The sequence below is a fragment of the Blennius ocellaris genome (genome assembly GCF_963422515.1).
Source record: "Blennius ocellaris genome assembly, chromosome: 24".
Taxonomy (NCBI): Eukaryota; Metazoa; Chordata; class Actinopteri; order Blenniiformes; family Blenniidae; genus Blennius; species Blennius ocellaris.
In genome coordinates, this window is record NC_137673.1 from 6,960,994 (window position 1) to 6,984,772 (window position 23,779).

At 49.0% G+C, this 23,779-nt stretch overlaps 1 protein-coding gene across 1 annotated transcript; it reads right to left on the minus strand.

Moving 5' to 3' along the window:
* Positions 1-1,570: 1,570 nt before the first annotated feature.
* LOC308147838 (sodium channel protein type 2 subunit alpha-like) lies at positions 1,571-23,293 on the minus strand (the record flags this gene model as incomplete). Its single annotated transcript, XM_080520171.1, has 25 exons — positions 1,571-2,763; positions 3,145-3,415; positions 3,494-3,591; positions 4,737-4,881; positions 4,961-5,014; positions 5,091-5,366; positions 6,240-6,362; positions 6,475-6,648; positions 6,752-6,906; positions 7,931-8,066; positions 11,217-11,741; positions 11,822-12,178; positions 12,773-12,946; positions 13,056-13,294; positions 13,388-13,499; positions 13,953-14,303; positions 15,117-15,404; positions 17,126-17,332; positions 17,983-18,124; positions 18,612-18,675; positions 19,354-19,647; positions 21,170-21,261; positions 22,456-22,584; positions 22,660-22,946; positions 23,027-23,293. 25 exons carry the CDS (start codon positions 23,291-23,293, stop codon positions 1,571-1,573), a joined length of 6,153 nt encoding a protein of 2,050 aa, XP_080376297.1.
* Between the last annotated feature and the right edge of the window lie 486 nt (positions 23,294-23,779).

Genomic DNA, 23,779 nt, shown 5'->3' on the forward strand with positions numbered 1-23,779 from the left:
ACGAAAAATATGTCCTTTATTCTTTTGGCTTTGAAATGATGAGACCATATGAGCGTATCGACAGAAGTCACTTCCTGCATGCAGTTCACCGAAACACTACAAGCGCAATGAGATGGCGACTGGTTGCCTCAAGGTGGCGCCAAACAGACAACGAGGGACCGTACATGAGTTTTCATCGTGTTACAGTGCAAGAAAAACAAACAAACGAACAAACAAAAAGAAAAGAATGGAATGAGTGGAGAAAACGCACCGGTATCTACAGTAAAAATTGTCTTAATAATCCGAAGTGGAGCGGCCGCAGACGCTCGCCCACGTTTACATTCCAGCGTTTCCTGGAGTGCGTCGCGAACCGCAACGCTATTTACAAACCGAACCGCCACGTGGGGGAAAACCGCTCGCGAAATGCGACGCGGCGTCAAAGCCGAAGCGCGGCTCGGCCACGTTCGGTATCGTTCCGTCACGTGAGACAATTTTCCGCGGCGGTTTTGGGAAATTAGTGGTTTGGCTAGCAAGATGAAGACGGACAAAGTTGACGCCGCGTTCTGTACTTTTTGCTTGTTTCGACAAACTGGTTTAAAAAAAAAAGTAGCGAGCTAATTGTTTTCTTTTTTTTTTTAGATGTGGTGACAGTTGACGTCGGAGAAGTTCGGGTCGCTAATTTTGCTAAAAGTGACGAGCGCGGCTAACGGCGGGAGCTAAACGCGCGCGATTATGCTCGACTTCAAACCAAGTTTTAATGAAAGTGGGCGGGTCGTTTAGAACTGGAAGTAGGGTTGAAATCACTATATATTCTGATCACAGTGCCCCCTGGTGGCAGCTTACTTATCTTGGCGCATTCTTTACGCCATAGCTATGTTGGAAACGTAACAATTTGAGGGTTTTTTTTTTTTCAATTTCGTTCACAGACGTCAGAGTGGAGTCAACTTTCTGTCGTCATCTGGACTTGAAGGCATTAAAGAAACTTCAGAATTTTCCCCAAAACATCTTTGAACGCGCCTCATTCCTTCGGCTTGCATACATTCAGCTTCTCTGCTCTTCTTCTGCTGAAACAGGGACGCTGGTGTTCAGATCGAAGCGCAGCACAGATGTTCTCCGACGCCGCGGATTTGTTCTATGCACTTGTTACTTCACGAGTTTTCCAGCATTGACTTGTTCTTCTTTGTTTTGTTTTGTTGGACACATTCTTACGAAATGACGGAAAAAAAAAAAAAAAAGTATGAAACATTCTTTCTCATTTAAAAAAAACAAAAACAAACCCCCCCCCTAAAAGAATGCCGAGTAAAGTGATACAGCGATTGTTAGTTTCAAGACACTGGGTTTATAGTAGCAGCAGCAACTAGCTACAGACAACTGAACGGTACACTCAAGTGTGTCAGAGAACAACAACCAAGAGGAAAATCACAAACATTTTGCACGTCTCGCTCACTGTGGCAGCGCCCCCCGGTGTCGGACCTCCTCCCAACATATTTGTACATGACGCGTGGCTCTTCATCACACAACACTATCTACCCCTTCTAAAAGCTGTAAACAAATTTCCCCTCGTGTCTGATGCATTATTACTTTTTTTGTATTATTTCTTGCGGTCTTTTAAGTTTTTCCCTTTGTTTTCCTTTTCCCTGTTTTCTTTCTCGTATTTGTCCTTGTCCGACTTGGTCACGCTGTTGTAGGACGGCGGCGAGGCCGTGGACGGCGTCATGTCCGTCTTGTCCGACGTGGAGTTCTCCTGGAACTTCCCGATGACCATGACGTCCTTGTCGGGGTCGCGGACGCCCTCCTTCAGCTGCTCCCTGTACAGCGCCGAGGCCTTCTTCATGGCCAGGCGGATCAGGTAGCGGCGGAACGCCCGCTGGATGATGGTGGCCGACAGCTCCTCCTGCTTGCGGCGCAGCGTGGTGGTGATGGGCTCGTACGACACCTTGGACGGGTTGGACGCCATGAAGCGCTCCTCCATCTGCCCGCGCAGCACGTCCATCTCGCCGCCCTCGCCCAGCACGCGCTTGGTGAAGGCGAACAGGATGTCCAGGCAGTGGATGCGCTCGCCGCTCACCATGGGCAGGTCCATGGAGATGAGCTGGATCATGTTGGGCTTGGGCATGCGCAGCGGCGGGTCCAGCGCGTCGGCGAAGTCCGACAGCTTGCTGTACTCCATGAACTGCGTGGCGTCGGGGTCGAAGCGCTCCCACACCTCGTAGAACATCTCGAAGTCGTCCTCGCTCAGCGGCTCGGCGCTCTCCTCCGTGGCCACGCTGAAGTTCTCCAGGATGACGGCGATGTACATGTTGACCACGATGAGGAAGCAGATGATGATGTAGCTGACGAAGAAGAAGATGCCCACCGACGGGTTGCCGCAGTTGCCCTTGTAGGGGTTGCCCGGGTGCTCCATCAGGCTGTCGCAGTCCGGGTCCCTCTTGTTCAGGATGGGCGACAGCAGCAGGTCCCACCCGCCCGACGTGGTGATCTGGAACAAGCAGATCATGCTGTTGCCGAACGTCTCGAAGTTGAACATGTCGTCGATCCCGACCTCCCGCTTGACGTAGGCGAAGTTGGACATGCCGAAGATGGCGTAGATGAACATGACGAGGAAGAGGAGGAGGCCGATGTTGAAGAGGGCGGGCAGTGACATCATCAGGGCGAAGAGGAGCGTCCGGATGCCTTTGGCCCCTTTGATGAGGCGGAGGATGCGGCCGATCCGGGCCAGGCGGATCACTCGGAACAGTGTCGGCGACACAAAGTACTTCTCGATCACTTCGGACAAGAACATACCTGCCAAGCAAAACAACGGTACATCGTCACGTGACGCTTCGGAACACAGAGTCAAGTAACACACTGGAGCCTTTAACGCTCACCCTTCGATAAATGTTGGTTTATATGTTGACGGTTTAGCTACAAGCCAGTTTCTACTTTTTCGACTAACTTCTTTGGTCATCGTGACCTTTGAAATATACCCACTTCCACTCTTCCAGGGTTAAAATCAATAATATATCATTCAAACCTGCGTTTTCGAACATAAAACGTATATATTGTAAAAGAAACGGTGTGAAATGCTGGATCCCTCGGGATCTTTCTTTGTCCATCTTTAACCTCGACGGGTCCAACTTGGAACCGGAGTGCTCAGACTGACCGGGTGTGGCTAAATTCCCTCACCTACAATGGAGAGGATCACCACCACAAAGTCGAAGATGTTCCAGCCAATGGTGAAGTAGTAGTGTCGCAGAGAGATGATCTTGAGGACGCACTCGCCGGTGAAGAGCACGATGAAGACCAGGTTGATCCAGTAGAGGATCTTGTCCATGTCTGGCGTCTGGTCGTCCGTCTCCACCATCATGGTCACCATGTTGAGGCAGATGAGGATCATGATGACGATGTCGAAGGCCTGCCTGGTGATGCAGTCGAACACACAGCCCTGGAAAGCGTTCTGAAAGCACAAAGAGGAGGAGGACTCAGTTCTGTCGAGTCTCCACTCCGACGGGGACGCCACCAGGGAGGTACCCACTGTTGGCCGAGGTATCGGCTTCTGTGGTTTCTTGGAGCCCAGCTTCTTCATGGCGTTGTAGTACTTCTTCTGCTCCTCCGTCATGAAGATGTCCTGCCCTCCAAAGTAAAGGCGGAGCACAGAAACCTGGTTACAACCACACACCATCGCCTCGGGGATTCAGGAACTCTCGACGTGGAATGACTTCAGACAACAGTCTGGATGAAGATCGGCTTCTTGCTCTTTATGAGTGGTAGAACTAAAAATTTTAATTATGTCACATTTTATCCAAAAGAACCATTACAGCTACTCAGCATTGTGAATTTCCATTTCGAGTATGTTAACATTATTTATATAGGTAACAAAAATGTGTCAACCATGACGTCGCATTTTATGTACCTGACGTTTTCCTACCTTGGCGCGAGCGCTCAAAACTCAATAAATATGCTATCTCGGTGTAGATGATGGAAGTAATACCTTCAAACGATGGTTTTTAATGTTATTTTGCAGTGTAGTCTGGTATAGGGTTGGGGTGGGGGGGTGGGTGGGGGTGCTGAGCTCAGTGACTGACACTGGATGATGTCTGTGTTTGCAGAGGCGACGCTGTCAGTGTGTGTGTGTGTGTGTGTGCGTGCGTGCAACACTGGGAGGGAAGCTGCAACACACCAGCTGATACAGCACCCCCCCCCCCCCCCACCCTGTGTGTGTGTGTCAGTGACTCACTGGTCCTCACCCTGCTGCAGATGATCATTACTGTGCGGCTGCTTTCTTTCTCTGACGCAGCTGTGGGTCGTGCTTCAGGCTAAATCTGTGCCTCGGCTGCTTTAAATACAAGTGTGTGTGTGTGTGTGTGTGTGTGTGTGTGTGTGTGTGTGTGTGTGTGTGTGTGTGTGTGTGTGTGTGTGTGTGTGTGTGTGTGTGTGTGTGTGTGTGTGTGTGTGTGTGTGTGTGTGTGTGTGTGTGCAGATGTGATACCTGCTGGTGTCCCTTTTGATCAAACTTCTGTGTGACAGCGTTAATAAGCTCTGGCCCCGTGAAGCGGATGAACTCTGAATTAGCTGAACGTGCGAAATATGATTAATAGGACACACGTGGGGCCGTTTCTTGGTTTGCACATGTTCCAGATAAATAAATACATTTAATTAAAAACACGTACGCTGATGATGTGGATGTGTTCAGCTTAAATAACAGTTCCCTTTCTCCCGGCACTTATTGTACGCACAGTCTTCCTGTCCACTTGATTCCCTTGACGTTTAATAGGGACTACTTATCTTTTTCTTCTGCTGGTTGAAGTTGTCGATGATGACGCCAATGAAGAGGTTGAGGGTGAAGAAGGAGCCGAAAATGATGAAGATGACAAAGTAGAGGTACATGTACAGGTTGTCTTCGTACTCGGGCTGATCTTCCACCTGAAGCAGAACAAAGTCCAGAGTTTACTGGGGACCGGCTGGGGCTGGACCTGAGGCCCGAGGAGGCTCTTCTACATACGTTTCTCGAGTCCACAGCCGCGTACATGATGTCCATCCAACCTTTAAATGTGGCCTAGGAGAAGCAGACAGTCGTTCAATACGAGTGGAGAGTCCGTTTCAGCGTCTGGTTTGGGCTCAGCGACACTCACCACCTGCAGCAGAGCCAGGTAGCCCGCCCCGACGTTGTCGAAGTTGATCTTGACGTTCTTCCAGCGGGCGCTGTCGTTGACCATGTTCAGGCATTCGCTCTTGTTGTTGACGATGCTGATGGGGAGCATGATGTCCGTGGTGGTGTTGACGCAGTAGTAGTACTTCCCGGCGAACAGGTTGACGCCCATGATGCTGAAGATGAGCCAGAAGATGAGGCAGACCAGCAGCACGTTCATGATGGAGGGGATGGCGCCCAGCAGCGCGTTCACCACCACCTGGGGGCGCACACGCACAAACTCAGCGCTCCAAAGTGGTCGGCGCAATCATCCTACTGACTGAGAGGCTACTACAATCACGTAATCACTTAACTGTTCTTATATAGGACATGATTGGACTGAGCTTGTAGAATACAAGGCCAAGGATTTTACAGTAATGGCGGCCATGTGCTAATCACAACTAGCTTCAATGCTTCAAATCTGCATTCCAATTTAACAACATGGAGAGAAAAAGGTGGACAGGTAAGAGAAGCTACAGTTTGATTGGTAAGAAAAGCAGAACAGAAAAAAACTTGAGAGAGGCGGGATGAAGTCACAACATTTTGTTTGAATGTAAATGAAAAAAGACACACAACAAAGAAAATAATTACAGGTCGAAAGGCACCACACGGCAACAGCTACAGTAATCCATCAACACAATGCAAAGAAGGTCATGCACGTAGAGGGACTTTACAACTTTACAGGGCTGATATAAGCATGCCAGACGTTTAAAAGCTTTAGCTGCTCATATAAAAGGATGGAAATCGAAACACTGAAATAACGTCTCAATAGCTTCAAAGACATTTATTAAAAAGGAGCAAACTGAATGCAGCTTCAGACGCTTGAGACTGAACAGGACCAATCTAAAGACTGACACCGCTGCTTGGACTGCATGTGAGAGGGAAGAGCTGGCCGGATTTAGCGGGAGCAAGATTCTCTTTCACAACTGAAGCCACCAGAGTGGCATCCATCTTTACATTTTTGGTATCAAAGCGATAAAACGGAACATTTTCCGTGGTCAGTGTGAGAATTATTGGCACTGTGTTCAGTTTGCCCACGAACAAGGCGAATCCGAAAGGTTTAGCTCGTCCCCGCTGCTCTGCCTGCACTCACCCTCATGCCCTCAAAGCGAGACAGAGCCCTGAGGGGCCGCAGGGCTCGCAGCGTCCTCAGAGACTTGATGGCGGTGAGTTCAGAGTAGCCCAGAGCGTTGGCGACCAGGCTGACCAAAGACACCTATAAAGGAGGTTGTGATTCATCAACCGGCTCATGGGCAGCTTGTGGGATTTTTCTACATATTTGTATGTTCGAAAAGTAAACTTTCGTTCATCCATTCATTCATACGTACGTCCACGATGAGGAAGTCGAGCCAGCACCAGGCGTTGGTGAAGTACTTGACGAAGCCGTACGCGACCCACTTCAGCAGCATTTCCAGGATGAAGATGTAAGTGAAGACCTTGTCCGCGTACTCCAGCACTGTTTTGACGGTGCGACGCTGCTCGATGTAGACGTCCTCGAAGGCCTGCGTGGGACAACGGGTGTAGAACTCGGTGAGACTGGGCGTCTTCGGGGTCCACGTTCTGGACTAAAGACGCCTCCGGGGGGGGGGGGGGGGGGGGGGTTACCAGCGCTCCGCTGCTCAGCAGGATCATGAATATGATGAAGGACTCGAACCAGTTGTGCTCCACTATGATGAAGCAGGTTTTCCGGAGCGTCCACCAGCTCTTGTACTTCGCGTCCTCCTCGTTGATTTGGCAGCACTGGAACCTTCGCACACAGCCTGCGGGGCAAGGCGGGAAAACCAGAAAGGGACGGATTCAGATCTGGATCTGCTTTCTCCTCGCCAACGAGCGCGACCTTTGACCCGTCCAGGGAGGCCAGTGCCGTTCTATGGGAACACTGTCTTTTTCCATTAGCGGATAGCATGTTGGCCAAACAGATTGAGATGACCTTTCACTTTTCCATTTCCTCCGTCCGGACCGGGCGCACAGACACAAACGCACACCGCCTGTTAATCAAGGTGACACAATCAAACAGATGACTCCGTCGTCCTCGCTGCCGTTAAAGTGTGCTGTGTTAACGCATTCAAATCCCTCTAAAGGCCTGGAAGAGGAAAGGTCACAAGGCCAGGACTGAGGATTGATTGTTTGAGACAAGAACAGGTCATTAAAACCTTTGAATTTCATCCCGGGATCTAAAAGTCAACGTGCACGCGACCGATTTCTGTATCTGCTTGGCGTCACTGCACAGAGGCTGTTACAGATTACGGGGTTTTAAACTATTCTTTTTGCTTTGAACACACTCGTTTGTCCACAAGTAGAAGAATAATTTGTAGAATTTCTCTCTGAGCGTAGAAACATTGAATGTAGACCATCAAACAACCAAGTTCTATATTTTAAAAAAAGCATCCAAGAGGAATAAAATGTCATTAAGATGATGTGTGATCTGGGAATTTAACTATCGCTGTTATAATAGTGTGGGAGAACTGCAGCTGGGAAATGATCAAGCCAGAAGTGGATACTTCAGTAGGATTACAATGTTAATTCTATGAATCCAGAAAGGATTCAGCTGAAGACGCCTCAATGAAACAAATAAAAGAGAAGCAGTGGAGCTGCTCTCCGATGTTCAGCTGTGTTCCTGAAGACGTGTCTGGGAGTCGGATAAAACGTCAGCTCGCATCATAGAGCGTCTGTATCCGCCGTCGCTGGAGCGCGATTATGACACACAGTTACTGCGATTTCCTGGCCCACTTGAAATGTGTTCAAGAGGTGTTTGGTTCCCCCCCCCCCACCGTTAGAGCTCACCCTCCGTGAAGCAGGCCTCCGGGTCCAGAGACTCCTCCGGCTCCAGCTCCACTGAGTCCGCCCCGTCACCCGGGGGGCGGACGTCTACCGTGCTGCCCTCCGAGGAGCTCAGCCGCTGAGGCTCCAGGTCGAGCTTCTGCGTGGACGAGGAAGGAGACGGCGGGGCAAAGCTACACCGCCGGGCCTGCACAAGCAAGATGGTTGAGTGGTTTACTGGGGCCAACCGTCTCGGCTGCTCGTCACCGTGTCCACATGTGGAGCCGTTCACCCCAACGTGGAGGCTCGGCGCTGTCAGAACTCACAGAGTTAGGCTCTTTCAAGTCATTGGATCATCATCATCATCATCATCAACACATGCAGCATTGATCAAATGTACCTACAGGCTTTGGTTCGATCACTTTTATCTGGTGGCTCGAATCTGATCGGGTAGCATGGGGGAGGTTATTGAACTGCACTGTGGGTACGTTTGATGTGACCTCAGTTAGAGGACGAGTGCATGCAGTATTCCAGTGCATGATCAATCCAAGACTGAAATCGTACCAAGCAGAACGTGTGTTCAAGTATTTTCATGTCCACTGAAAAATTATCCCAAATCGCCGCAAAACATAAAGACAAAATACCCCCAACTTCTTCTTATTTTCTGAAAAATCCATTCTGTTCCGCCCCTCTTACCTGGACCCCCCCTCCCCTCCCCTACCACCACTCCACCCTCACCCCCTTTAACCAGGATGGCCGAGGTTGTTCCTCAGTGACATGAAAACACATTATTTCCATTCCTTGAAAGCAGTGTACAAGCTTCTTCTGTTTGGGTTGAAGTAGACGGAGAACCACATTAGCTTACCAGCAAAAACCAGCACTGCGCACTGTTTATAAGACAGCATGTGGTCTGGTGCTCTACCCGTTGCACACAGAGGAGATTCAGGACTGACGTGAATATCACCTCTGAGGGATTGGAGCCTCTGATAATAACTTGTTTGGATCAAATCTGTCCATTATTGGACACAGATTTGCTCTGATTCAAGATAAACTCAAGCTGCTCTCTGTTGCATTTTTTTCTTCAATAAATTGAGAGTATTTTTGTTAAATGCATTGATAGGAAGTTTGGTACCTATAACCTTTGGTGTCCTGACACAGGAGGCGTTCAGGTGGCGTTGAGTCACGCTCACCCTTGTTTTGGAAGAAAATGGTGAAGAATCCAGGAACAGAATAAGACTATTCAGAGTTATTAGAACCTTGAAAGCAGAACTTGACAAAGTGTGGAATGCTGAGCCCCTTTACACAGAGACTAAACCAATAATAAATGTTGAGCATTTTGATTAAATTCTGATTTAATTCATGACTGTGTGTCGAAAATAAACTGCAAATAAAAAGAGCTTGAAAGTTGCTGCTACAAACATCTCTGGGGGGAAAAACCCTGACAAGCTTGATTCATTCTCCCATTGAATTTTGACCTCAAGAGCCAACACTGTGGTGAAACCCTACAATGCAGCCAACATAGTCTGTTTAACAACATAGAATGGAGCATCGTCTGCATATAGTGAGACTTGATGCTGACGTGAGGCTTCCTCCTGTCCGTTTCTGTTTGTCGTTGTGAGGAAACATGTCATCCTACACAGTGCAGCAGCCCTGATTGCGGTGCGATCCAGCTAATACGGCGCGGGAATGATGGAAGCATGCTGCTTGCATGCGGCTTCACTCTGCTTGTCTCCCTTTTTCCAAGCGTCACCTAGGATCTTTATTTTAATTTTTTTTACGCTAAATTCTTGGCGAGTTTCGCTATCCTTGAAGATCATTGCAGTGGAACAAAAGTAACCAACACAGGCAGAGAGTAAAGAAAAGTAAAACTTAAATATTTCTTAAAAGATTTAATATTTAAGATGTTGGTCGTTATTTGGGTTGTTTTTTTAATATTTGACCTTTGCCTGTGTTGTCGGTCTCGCTGCTCTGCAAAAATCGTCATCCGCTAGCGTAAAAATGACCTCCTTTCATCATTCCGTGGAGTTTTTGGCGTGCATATGCATGGGCTGTGAACCAGACAAATGAATTTTATCTAGCTACAGCAAAATTCATTCCTTCCATTCTCTCTCTCTCTCTCTCTCTCTTTCTCCACTCGCTTTCACCTCTGCTCTCTTCCTTCATTCTCAAGCTTTTGGAGTGTCGGACGCCAAATCAAGTCCCAAGTCCAAAAGAAAATAAGTAAATGAAAAAATCAAACCAAGCAATGAAATCAAAATCAAAGGTCATGTAAGATGAGTTCATCTATAGATGGAAAAATCAAACAAAAGAAAAGGTGGCTTTGCTCATTCCTAATGGTTTGGAGCTGCGACACAGCCTGATGCTCAGAGATAAGGGTGGGGGGGGGGGGGGGGGGGGTGATACAGCAGAGCGCTGTATGGGACAGGCAAAGGAGGAGGGAGAAAGGGATGTGGAGGGGGGGTGGGAGGTGGTTTGGACGGAGGGCAGACCAGGCAACAGGACGGAGAAATGGGCAATCCACTGAAGGTATGAGAGGAAACATGTTGTTGGTCTGTACATGGCGGCAGTCCTCACGGTTAGTGCTCGGGCACAATAAAGTGGTCTTACAATTCCTCCTCTCACTGAAAACCTTGAGAGCGTCTCTGACACGGCTGCAATAACAAATGGGGGAGGGGGAGGGGGAGGAGGAGGAGGAGGTTAAACAAAGTAAATCAGCACCACAGCGGGATTGGGGAGGGAGGAACACGTTATCCTAACACAGTTTCCCTGAAAACCACAAATGAACGCATGAATAATTTGTATTCGGCTACGGGGTGTGGAGATTAGCATCAGCCTGATTGGTGGAGCGTGTGGCGCCATGGCTAGAAATAGTCCTCCCAGGTGGGTTTTGAAATCCCAGGGAAGTGGTGCCACGCCCACGCCAGCAGGGAGCCTTAGCTGCTATCCGAGCCCTGCTCCTCGGGGGCCCCTGCCCTGCAAAGACCCCTCAGCTCTCAGACAAAAAATTCAAACCAACAGACCTCCATCAAACTCCTTTAGAATTTGAACAGTTTGTCGGAGGGGGTGTGGGTCTAAACCCTATAGGGCAGGGCCGGCCCCGAAGAGCAGATCTTTAATGAGCTACATTTAATCACGGACAAAATAACGTCAGCAAAGCTGAGTCATTGTTTGTTTTTCTGTTGGAGCTTTTGAAAATTCAACATGTGATATTTGTAAACTGCCACACTCTCTGAAAGGTCGTATTTATGCAGATTCTTCATACTCCTACAAGTACTGACTCCACGAAACTGCCAGCAGCGGCGGCGCTCACCTCCACCTTGCTGCCCTCCGCGTCCGACGATTCGCTGCTGAAATCTTCCGTGTTCAGGTTCTCGAAGTCGGACTCGCACACCGCGATGGGCACGGTGACCGTCAGGCTGGGGTTGTGGATGAACGACATGTAGTCGCAATCTTGCGCTGGGTACTTCACCACCGGGTCCACCACTACCCCCACCAGCAGCCCCCCTCCGGGCCGCCCGTTGCCCTCGGTGACGTACACGCCGCTGGGGTCCTTGGTGATCTCCAGCGACGTGTGGTTGGAGATGCAGTTACCCTTGCCGTTGCTGTGGAGCTCATCGAGAGGCTTGCTCTCCTCGCCCAGGCCCGACCCTTTCCCAGCACCCCCGAAGCAAAGGCTCTGGAGGAACTGCCGCACCAGGGACTTGACGAACGCGATGCCGCGTTGGATCCTGCCCACCGCGATCTGGAGGTTGTTCATCTCGCTGTCGTCGTCGGTCGCCGCCAGGTTGTCGGCACTGAAGGAGCTCAGGAGCAGAGCCAGGAAGAGGTTGAGAACCTGAGCGGGATGAAACATGACGCGTTAGCGTCTGAACCGACAATCGACCGCTCGCTACACGAGGACCAAGACCTCCGTACCACCAGGTTCCCGATGACCATGACCATCATGAAGACGATGAGGCACATGGACTGGCCCGCCACCTCCATGCAGTCCCACATGGTCTCGATCCACTCGCCGCACAGCACGCGGAACACGATGAGGAAGGAGTGGAAGAAGTCGTGCATGTGCCAGCGCGGCAGCTCGCAGTCGTCCGAGATCTTGCACACGCACTCCTTGTAGCTCTTCCCGAACAGCTGCATGCCCACCACGGCGAAGATGAAGACGATGATGGCGAGGACCAGGGTCAGGTTCCCCAGAGCGCCCACCGAGTTCCCGATGATCTTGATCAGCATGTTGAGCGTCGGCCAAGACTTGGCGAGTTTGAAGACCCTCAGCTGACGGGGGCAGAAAAATTATGATATGGAGAATTCTATTTTTCCATTAGCGGTTAGCTATATTGCCTTGTCCAAGGCTGAAAAGATAATAAATCTGACCGTATAGTTAATGGTCTACAAAACTGCGCGCAATAGCACCAACAGCATGATGTATTTTAGCCTAATCTGTTTATATATATATATATATATATATATATATATACAAATGTCAGTCAGACGTCAGGCTCCATCACATAATCAGCTATTATACCAAAATCAATGAGGTACAAAGATATGACCTGTGCTCCATATTTAATTAACATATTTGCAATTTATAAAACTTCTTATTTAGCGCCAAAATAAATGAACCAAATGAACACCTTTCCCAAATACCAAAGTGCTGCTTCAAACAAAAGCCGGGGGATGAAGCATGAGCTTGTTTGTTCGCCGCCTGAATGCGCAGGATTTTGTGAATATGCCCAGTTTGAATAGATAAAGATCAGTTTGGGTGGAAAACTAATAAGGCGAAGCAGGGAAAAGGCCTGATGAATAAAAGGTGGAGCTTTTCATGCCCGGGACAAAGACTCCTGTTACATCACTCTGGGTGAATCTTACCAATCGGAAGGACCTGAGCACGGAGAGGCCTTCTACGTTGGCCAAGCCGAGCTCCATCAGGCTCAGGCTGACGATGATCCCGTCGAAGATGTTCCAGCCCTCTTGGAAATAGTAGTAGGGGTCCAGGGCGATGATCTTGAAGCACATCTCCGCTGTGAAGATACCCGTGAACACCTGGGGAGGAAGGAGGAGGAGGAGGAAGAGGAGGAGGAGGGGGAGTCACACCTGATGAGGAAAGGGTCCAGGAGGGACGTCTCGAGTCCAGGATGTGGCGAAGGCTCACCAAGTTCCCCACGGAGAGGACGTTGTCGAACTCCCGTGTCATGGGGTAATGCTCCATGGCCATGAAGAGCGTGTTGAGAACGATGCAGATGGTGATGGCCAGATCCACGAAGGGGTCCATCACCACGGTGCTCACCACTTCTTTAATCTTCAACCAGGCGGGGCAGCAGTCCCAGATCAGACACGTGTTCGCGAATCTGTACCAGCAGGGGGGGCACTTCTGTCTCGACTCCTCAAGCTCTGCAGACAAAGAAGAGTCCAGTTGAGACGCAAGAGCAAAGAGGACACACATTAAAAAAAAAAAAAACAGCCCAAAGGCGGTGGGACCGCGACCTTCCATGGTGTTGGTGAGGATGCTGGCGACGCTCATGGCTCTGGGCCGGGCGCCGGGCTCGTCCAGGTAACCCGTCCTGCGCTTCTTCATGTCCGTGTCCGTCGTCGTCCCCTACAGAAACGTGAACAACGAACCTGATCAAAATATCCAAACAAGATTCCTCAGGATTTCAGTGTTTCCGAAGTAACCCTACATTTCTTGTTTTATTCATGATTAAAAGATGTAAAATGGAGAAAAATCTAGTCCTTTAAGAAAAATTCAGTAACAACGTGAAAATAGCCTGCATGGTAAAGTTATCTAGCTGTTTTGCATTAATTATGTCAAAATTCAAAATCCAAGGTGAAAATTTTCCAAATAATTTCCAAGTAACTTTAAGTTCCTCGTTCCGTGAACGCAGCTTCGTCAGTGCCCGTGAATATTTGAAGAAAAAAAACTAAGAAAGAAAAAAAAAGAACAATAAAAAAGGAAAAGAAGACAAAAAAGAAAGAATGAAAAAAGAGGAAAAAAAAGAATATTCAAACCACGTTAAACAAAGAAAAGGGCGGGCAGTGACCTCAGGGTCACCTCAGGCAGCAGCAGACCTACAGGAGAGGTTGTGACCGACGTCCCGGCGACCAGCGACACCACGCCGTTGCAGTCCACGGCGCAGTGCATCTTGCCGTTAGCGGGCAGCGCCACGCGCGGCGGAGGCGGCGGCCCCAGGCTGGTCTGGCTCACGGCGCTGCAGCGGCGTTCCAGGCGCCGCGGCAGGAAGAGCGAGCCGCGGCGGCTCTCGCTCTCCTCGAAGGTGCTGTGCTCGTCGTCGGCGAAGTCGTTCTCCGAGCCCATGTCGCGGGCGCGCCCGCGGAAGCTGAAGAGGCTCGCTCGGCTGTTCCGCCGCGGCGAGAAGAGAGAGCCGCGGACACTGAGCAGAGACTGAGGAAGAAAAACAACAAACAACCAAATTTACAGACTTTCTAACATTTAAGTTATTTTCACCTTTTTAAGTCGTCGTTTTGATGCCTTCAAATGTTTAACTGTATCCACTAACTATTTTAGCCAACTATTTCATCTGTTTTAATTATTTTAGCAGTTCTCTTAGCCATTTGAAACATTTGCCATTTCATCTGTTTTAAGCCATTTTAAACCATTCAAGCTATTTCAATTTTTTCCATTTTAGCTCTTTCTTTTTTTTTTTTTTTATTGTTATTTATTCCAGCAATCTTTTTTTGTAGTTTCTGTCTCATCCATTTTACCTAATTTGGCCATTGTTAGGTGTTTTAAATATTTTTTTAAAGCATTTTAGCTGATAAAACTATCTTATTTTAGTAGCGATCATCTCATCTGCAGCTGCAGTATTTTATCCAATTTAATCCAACTTTTTTATCAGTCACAGTAGCTTCAGCTGTTTTATTATTTATTTGTTTTATTTATTTATTTATTATTTTAACTTGTTTTAGAAATTTTAGCTTTTTTACTACTATTTTTTGGGGGGGCTATTTTTAGCCATTTTAAGTCATTTTAATAATTTAAGTCGTTTTAGCCATCTCATCCATTTCCCTTTTATAGCAATTTTCTTTTTTTTCTTTTTTTTTTTTACAATTTTGTAAGTCATTTCTAAGCCATGGAAAATATAGAAATACTTGGGGTAGTTTCCCCAATTTCGTTTGATTCGATAATCAAACAATGTCGTTTTTAACGTCCAGGTAAGACATTTTAATGGCGTTAATGACAAAGGTGCCGATGCACCTGGTTGGGCGAGGAGCATCTCTTCTCGTAGGACAGCCGGTTGGCGTCGATGGAGAAGCGGAAGCTGGACCTCTTGATGCTGTCCTCGGACGCCGACTTGCGCACCTTGTCCCGGGCCGCCCGGCCCTCCTCCTCCTCCCGCTGCTTCCTCTTCTTCCGGCGGTTGCGTCGCTCCTTGGCGCTCTTGGAGCTCAGCTTCGACGTCCCCGAGGACGACTCGGAGGCGGGGCCCCCGCGCCCGCTGTACTCCCCGCTCTCGGCGGAGGCCGCCGCCGCCGCCGCGGCAACCTGCGGGCCAATTGCACGTCAACACGGTCGCCATGGAGACACCCCCCCCCCCACACACACACACACTCCCGCTCCTTCTCTGTCTCAGAGGCACCGGAGTGCAGCTGAGAACCCGGCGAGTCTCAGATGCGTCTAAAAATGGACGTCTGGATGTGACGGAAGTGCTCCGTTAGAAAAACCCACCAAGCGCCTCGGGATGGATTTCTCTCTGCTTCCTCCTTTTAAAGTCTCCTGACTTCAGCAGACCCTTTTCAAAGCACTTTTTGTGAGAATCTGTGAGGGATAACTGCAGGTTTACTGCAGTACTGGAGTGGGATTCTTCGAGAAAAATGGATATTCAGGATTAACATACACTTCGGAAATATCTTTTCCTTTGCTACGTTAAACATTTTTAAAACTCCTAATTAATGCTGAGAACGTTTTTATTCACCCTGTGTGCATAAAATATGTGACATTTCTCTTTATTATATTTTGGAGGTTGGAGAAGAGGTTCAGATTTTGATGTGTGGCTCGTAGCAACGAGCAGCAAATACACAGCAAATGTCTGTTTCTGGTACTTTTTCACACTGAACTTTGAAAATATCAGGTGTTTTCCATCTCCTTGTAGATCTCTTTAGTCAGTTCTGATCCTCTGCTGCTCTCTACACCTTCCAGCTCCTGAACGATACACGAAATCGACACGCAAAGCCAGAACGCTCCGGGAAGTCCACATTTATCGGAGAAAATTTGGTCCGATTGCAGCTTGTTTTTTTAGGCTTTGTGCTGGAAATGGTGACACGTGCCTCCCGCTCCCACTCGCCCGCGAGAGTACGAGGATTTAGGAGCGTCATGGCAACTGCAGCAGCAACAACAACAACACGAGTGTGAATGTGCATGAGACTGATAAGACAACAACAGAGAGACGAGGAGGAGGAGGAGGAGGAGGACTTTGAAACGTACTGGTATCAATTCAAATAAAAACTGTGGAGTAGCTCTCAGGAGACCCTGTTGCCACGTTTCAAGTGTTGTTAAATCAACTGCAAGGTCAATGCACCTGCAGGCTCCTTCACTTACAACAGACGGGGCACAATGGAGAACGCTCATGGAAAGAAATAATTTGAAGAATTGCCATAAAAACATATGCATTTGAGAAGATTTAGCTTAAACTTCTGTCCTATTTCAATATTTTAAAGCTAAAGCAGAGGGAAAAAGGTCATATTCAGCTCCCATGTGATAAAGAGAAGCTTAAAGCTGCAGTTTAAAGTAACAAAACCGACAAAAGGCAACTTGGTTTGGTAAAAGGTGAAGATTTTAAAATAAAAACCATTGAGATCAAGTTTTCCAAAGTTATAAGAACGTTGATGAAATCAAATTTCATGCTGCCGATCGGCACTGATCGCAGCGAATAATAACATGTGACTTTTTAAAATTAGATTTAAATGTTTGGGGTCTTTATGATCATTATAACATTTCACACGTTTCCCAGTTTTGCTGTTAAGGTTTGGAATTTCAGAAGAATGTCAGCTTCAGATTGTCATTTGTTGTTTTATCGTCAAGTTGCTTCCTGCTCCTCTGCATCCGTCGCCCGAGGACCGCCGCTTCCGAGAGGCAACGCTAAGTGGGGGTAAAACCCTCGGTCGCCATGGCAACGGTTGGCTCTAAGTCAACGGAACAACGCGGCGAGCTCGACGAGAGGAGAAATCAAAGGTCTGGTTTGGAGGGAATGTGACGGAGGTGCTTGCCTGCGCCTCCTCCTGCTGCCTCTTCAGCTGCTCCAGCATGGCCTGGAACTCCTCCTCCTTCTGCTGCGCCTCCTCGATGGTGGCCTGGTTCTGCTCGTCGTACGCCATGGCCACCACGGCCAGGATCAGGTTGACCAGGTAGAAGGAGCCCAGGAAGATCACCAGCACGAAGAAGATCATGTAGGGCTTCCCCGCCGCTCGCAACGTCTGCGTGAGGGACAGGAAGTGGGGAGGAACACGACAGGAAGTGGTGAGGAAGAGGACAGGAAGTGGGGAGGAACACGACAGGGAGTGGTGAGGAACAGGACAGGAAGTGGTGAGGAACACAACAGGAAGTGGTGAGGAACACGACAGGAAGTGGGGAGGAACAGGACAGTAAGTCATTTGGCTTTTTATCCAGCTAATCCTGACTGACTTCATACTGGACGTTAAAAGTCTCACGACACAATCTGAACGATTCTCCTTGGAAAAAAAACATCCTCTAAAGATTCTCAAATTTCTCAGCGACTGTTGTAGAAATTATTTTCCACTTCGGATCCAGGATCAAATTTAGGAACAAAATTGTCTTTATTATCGTAAATCTCAACACCGTCTCAAAAAAGATGAAAATGACAATTTCACACTGTTAACTCTCTTTAACCTCTTAAATATTGGCCACATTTTTTGCACATTAGAATGTAAGTTGACAAAAAAATAATGAAATGGAAGAGAACTGTGGTCATCTGGAGCTTCATATTTTAACATTATTGAGCTTGTTTTACGGCCAGGTGGCAGTGGGAGTTGTAAGTAGTAATATTGACTTTAATAGAACTTCCAGAATATGACCACAGGCGAAACGGGAGAGAAGCCGTGCGGACCTGCTGGTAGAGGTTTTCCCAGTAGTCCTGCGTCATGAGCCGGAACAGCGACAGGAAGGCCCAGCTGAAGGTGTCGAAGCTCGTGTAGCCATAGTTGGGATTGCGGCCGGCTTTCATACAAGTGAAACCCTCTGGACAAAGCCTGCATGGGAACCAGACGTCGAGACGAGAAAAACCAATAAAACCCCACTCCGCTTTGAGACGGCGAATAAAAGCTCAACGTATTCTGACTGAAAACATACGGATATACTTCAAAACCTTTATATATTAATGATCAAACTGCAATTCTTCAGTAGGGCAGAGCTAAACATGTAATAAAAGTGAAATGAACTGAAGTCAGGATATCAATTCTAAATGTTTGCATGGTTTTCATGACGTCATGTTTTTTTTTTACGTTCTTTCATGTATAGAAACCCTGAGTGTCCTGAAATCTGCTTAAAAAGTGCATTATTATAAAATATTATGAAATAGAAATGACAAAATGGAGTCAGCAGATGATCAATAACTTGATTATCCTGCAGATGTTTGCTGCGGTTTTGTCCCCAAAGCGTCGCAGAGTGTCGACCGTGAACTGCTCAGCTCTGTGGTTCCACTAATTGGCCACATAAATAAACCATGTGGAGCCTTACCCGGCGCCGCTGCCGTTCCCGCAGAGCAGAGCGTCCCTACGGCCAGGGAGGTAGTAGTAATTACCTACAAGGGGCACAGAGAGGTGGTTAAGTTCACCTTGTTTTTTCAGCTTTCAAATCAAGTCCATTTTAGCCCAAACGGGGCCAAAAAGAAAAAAAAAAAAAGCTCAGAAAATGTACACCGAGAGAGAATGATCAAAGCAGGATTTAATTATCAACCGATTTGCAGTCCGATCACGTCGCGCCGCCCCGGAGGTGGAGTTCACGCCGCACACGACGGCGGCCCTCGGCGCTCTGGAGTTGCCAGGCTACATAAGCTCCAGTGTGAATCGGCTCCGTCTGTCTCCCCCGGCTCGTCACGGCGCCGCTTCACGTCTCCTCGCCGTCCCGCTGGCGGCCGCTGACTCGCCCCCCTCCCAGCTCTCCGGGCGGCTCACGCCACACAGATGGGTTGTGGGAGAATGACGAGAGGCGGCGGCCGGAGAGCCCAGGGAGGCGTTTGTGTTGTTGTGGCGATTTTGTCGCCACATTTGCTTCGCTCTGCCACCGGCGCTTCTTAGAAAGGGAGAACGCCGCTCCGAGCCGCCACTGTCACTCCCCATCAGAGCAGACGATCCTGACTCCCTCCTCCTCCTCCTCCTCCTCCTCCTCCTCCTCCTCCCCCTCCCCCTCCTCCTCCTCCCGCCACCACCCTGAACCGCTCCAACTAGCTTGACCCCCCCTGTTCCCCTCTGGCACTCACTCTCGTCGCTGATGTACTCCGTCCAGTTGAAGGTGGAGGCGTTCTGCGAGAAGTTGGCGTTGATCTCCAACAGCGAGCCGTTGAGGAACAAGGCGCCGTCGTCCTCGCCGCCGCCGAAGCTGCTGTTGGTGGCGTTGACGCCGACGGGCAGGCGCACGCACTTCTGCCGCAGGTTCCCCATGAAGAGCTGCAGGCCGATGAGGGCGAAGACGCTGAGGCAGAAGACGGTGAGGATCATCACGTCCGACAGCTTCTTCACCGACTGGATCAGAGCGCCCACGATGGTCTTCAGGCCTGCGAGGGGTGGGGGATGGGGGGTGGGGATGGGTGAGGGTGGAGGCGACACATCACAGAGTGATCACCGCCTGCTAATTACAGCCTCGGGCTCGTGCAGAGAAGAAGCTGCTAATAAGTGTTCAGAGTATCAAGCAGCCAGTGAGGATCTGCAGTGGAGCGCTTCCTGTTCCTGCGTCGACACACAGGATCCAGCAGATCCCTCGGTTCCCCTCGGCAGCCTGCAGACCCTCGCTCGGAACCACTGTTCCAGAGCGAGGCGCCTCCAGTCGGCTCCTTTTTGGGGACAGTTGCAAAAAAAACCCCAAGCAGCAGGTTTGGTCCGCGGACCGCGCACACCAAGGAAAGGAGAAGTTGAAACTGACGCTACAAAAGACTGGAAATGTTCAGTGACGCGAAACGAGTCGCGCTGCTGCGGTGAGAGAGTCACAGGAAACCGTTTCCAGTGTTTAAAAGATGAAATAAAAACAAGAGAAAAAAATAGAGGAAATAGAAAATAAGAGAAAAACGTTTTAGAATATTAAATCCCGGCTTCCTCGTTATTTTTATCGTATCACTTTAATTATTAACAATGGCAGAGAAACCAGTGTTTGCTTTTTGCTGTTTGTTTTATTCACATTTATCTTACAAATGTGAATACAATTTTAAAACATATCGTACACTGAATAAATTGATCAACTTTACGTCAGAGAGAGAACAATAAAATTTAATATTTGTGATTTTTGTCCGTCTTTATGAGAGACTTGATGATAAAATCGTCGTTTAAGGTTGTGACCTCACAGTCTTGCCATGGTAAGGATGGAACTTTTCAATTTGTACATTTCGGTGACTAATAGACGCTTCTAATTTGCCAAAACAAACAAAAAAAAAACAACCCAGTTTGGTGTCACGTGTCCTTCAACCTGCTGCTTGTTTGGTTTTGCAGTGTCGCACAAACAGAGACCGGCGAGTGGAAAAGCTCAAATCAGCTCATGAAGCCAATGGCAGCTCATGTGTGGCTTTTTTGTTAGTGTGTGAAGTGAACCGTGTCAGCGTTTACAATGCAGTTACCCAACAGTTAATCAGGAACACACACACATAAACACACACACACACACAACACAGAACGGGACATGCATGGGGAAGAACCAGGGAAGGAGGAACCCTGCTTTTGCCACCAGAAGATCGGCTTTTGCAATGTCTCATGCAGAAAAGGAAAAAACAACGGAGAAATCTAGTCGTAAAGGCTCCCAAGGCGAGAGTAGATTTCCACCAAATGATAAAAAAAAAAAAATATTACATAAAATAAAGCCAATACGAGTTGTGCTTGAAGGAGCGCATCTAAAAGCGAAAGAATCCCGTCAATCTGTGCAGATTGGAGGAAGATTCCAGCTTTTACGGCGTCGCCGGGTTGAGCTGCTACGGTGAGATGAGCTGATAGTGGCGGGGGGAGGGGAGGAGGGAGTGGCGGTGGCGGATGTTAGCCAGTTAGCCGCTAGCATCTGGTCTGAGCCGTTTGGCGGCTCTTCGGTGGCTCTCTCACCTGGGATGACCGATATAGTTTTCAGGGCTCGCAAAACCCTGAAGGTTCGCAGTGCTGAGACATTGCCCAGGTCCACAAACTCTGTGACATATCTGTAAGGGAAGGGAAGGGGAGGGGAGGGGGTGACGGGGAAGGGGGAGGGGGAGGGAACGGCAAACGGTCACGCACAGAGGACAGGTGGCAGGAGTGCCGGCAGCAGGCGCGGGGGCGGCCTTACCTGGGATCACCGAGATAGTTTTCAAAGCTCTCAAAACTCTGAACGTGCGCAGAGCTGAAACATTGCCTAGGTTTACAAACTCTGTTATATACCTGCAGGATCAAATGCACAGTTACTACACAGGCAGACAGCAAAGTCTCTCAACACACAAGAAACCCTTCAGTGTTTCCCACCCGGGGCGCCGCTGGACGCCGCTGGACGCCTTTCCGAGGCCCGACGACCCGACCGGGACCAGGACTGGAAGAGATTTTCGCCGGCGAATCAAATGTGAAACCGGGCAGGGAGTTATTGAACAAGTGTCATGGTAAATGGAGGGGACGAAATTTAAAACGCAAGCCAGAAAACCGGGACAGTGGATTCCCAAGATGGCCGACAAAGTCTGCAGATAGAAGATCCGGAGGGCCGGCGGAGGAAACGCCTCCGAGTCGGTTTGACGTTACTGGAACGGATGTGAAACACTGAATGAGCTGTGACCTTTGGACCAACTGGTCCCCGTCCAAACCAGTTGCATCGTCCTCTCAGGTTCCCAAATAACAACTATTCAATATTTATGTTAGAGGGAAAAAAAAAGGGGGGGGGGGGAAGTATTTCAGTTCATGAAGAAACTGGACGACGTCGAACCTGCAAAGTCTCATTAAAAGACGGGAAACACTGCTGAGCTAGAAAACACAGCTGAAGCTCAGCGGTCAACGTCACAAACGGGACGTCATCTTCACACGTCTCCGTCTTTTTATCACATTTGGACACAATTCGACGAGCAGCGATATCATTTGATCTGGAGCTACATGTGCCTCTCCAGCTCCGGAGGATATATAAAAACTACCTGCTTGAAAATGAACTGACGAAATTACACTGGAGAAATGTCAGCTGCATTAACTAAAACAAGCCAGAAGGTTTCAAATTGACAGAACCCTCCAGAATAAAAAACACATAGAACAAGCAAAACAGCTTAGCATTATAAAATAGATACATATTTACTATATGTACCATAAATAAGCTTAAAGAGCAGTTTTATCCTCATTTGGAGGCTGAACGTGTTGCGTGGATCTCGACTGCCGGAGACACTTACGCCATGAGGATAACGCTGAAGTCCAGCCAGTTCCATGGGTCCCGCAGGAAAGTGAACTTGCCCACGCAGAAGCCTCTGGCCAGGATCTTAATGAAGGACTCGAAGGTGTAAATCCCTGTGAAGGTGTACCTGGGGAAACGGGGCGAGGGTCAAACGTCTGGAGTGGTGTCGGGACAGGTTTGTGGCAGAGGGGAAGAGACTTACTCTACGTTCTTGGCCCAGTCCGGGGGATTGCTGAGGGTCATGAAAGCACAGTTGGTCAGGATGGTGAGCATGATCAAGATGCTGAACTTCGTAGAGGACGCGGGGTTAAGGAGCAACAAGCCAACGCCTGGGCCACAGATCCACGACGGAGCGTATTTGAAAGGATATGAGTGCACCAAAACTCGAATCGCGACCCTCCTCAGAGGGTTGAAGGGGTTGAGGATGTACAAGGCAGGAGTGGCATTGAAACGGAAGATCGCCTTCCCGCGATTCAATACTATGAAGGTCTGGAAGAGAACGACAGCTCAGTTACCCTGACGATACACAGACACTTTGGCAGACGGCGCGCTTCGAGACGCCGACCGACCTTCTGGTTGCTGTAGAAAGGGTCCAGGTCCTCCAGAGGCGTGGACACCAGCCGGGGCGGGGTGTCCCCGTAGATGAAGGGCAGGGACTTCCCCGCCTCCAGGTCGCTGTTGGGCTTGGGCCCGTTGTCGTCATCGCTGTCGCCGCGACGCTCCGCCCGCGGTCTCCGGGCCTCCTCCTCGGCGATGTGCCTCTCGATGGCGGCCAGCGACTCGGGGACGAAGGGGCGGAAGCTGTCAGGTCCGGGCGGTACAAGCAGCTGCGCCATCTTGTCATCCTGCTCCTTCAGAGGGCAGCGAGGGGCTCAGCTGGGGCCGGGAGCTGCAGCGGGGACAAGCCACAAGACTGAAAATAGTCGCCATGGCTTGGGGTCAACTTTTTTATCAATCAAGGGGAAATACAGCCGGAAAAAAAACCCCAGATCTGGATCAACCACCAAAATTTAAATAAATCTTCCTCACCCCAATTACTGTCTGTAGTGAATTTTGACAACATCCGTGCTGTAGTTTAAGCATAATCTTGCAACGTAATGGCGACGTAATAATACACAAAATGTACTAAATGTGACGTCAGCCTCAAGGCTCATTTGTTTTCGACATTAAACACAGATCTGCACAAACCTTTTTGTCCGTGATCGGACTTTTATGTTCCAAATTTATCGTCAACATATTTGATCAGTCAGAAGATTGGAACCGACATTATGTAGACCGATGCTGCAGTACCAGCAGAAACCATGTGGGGCAACGTCGCTCCA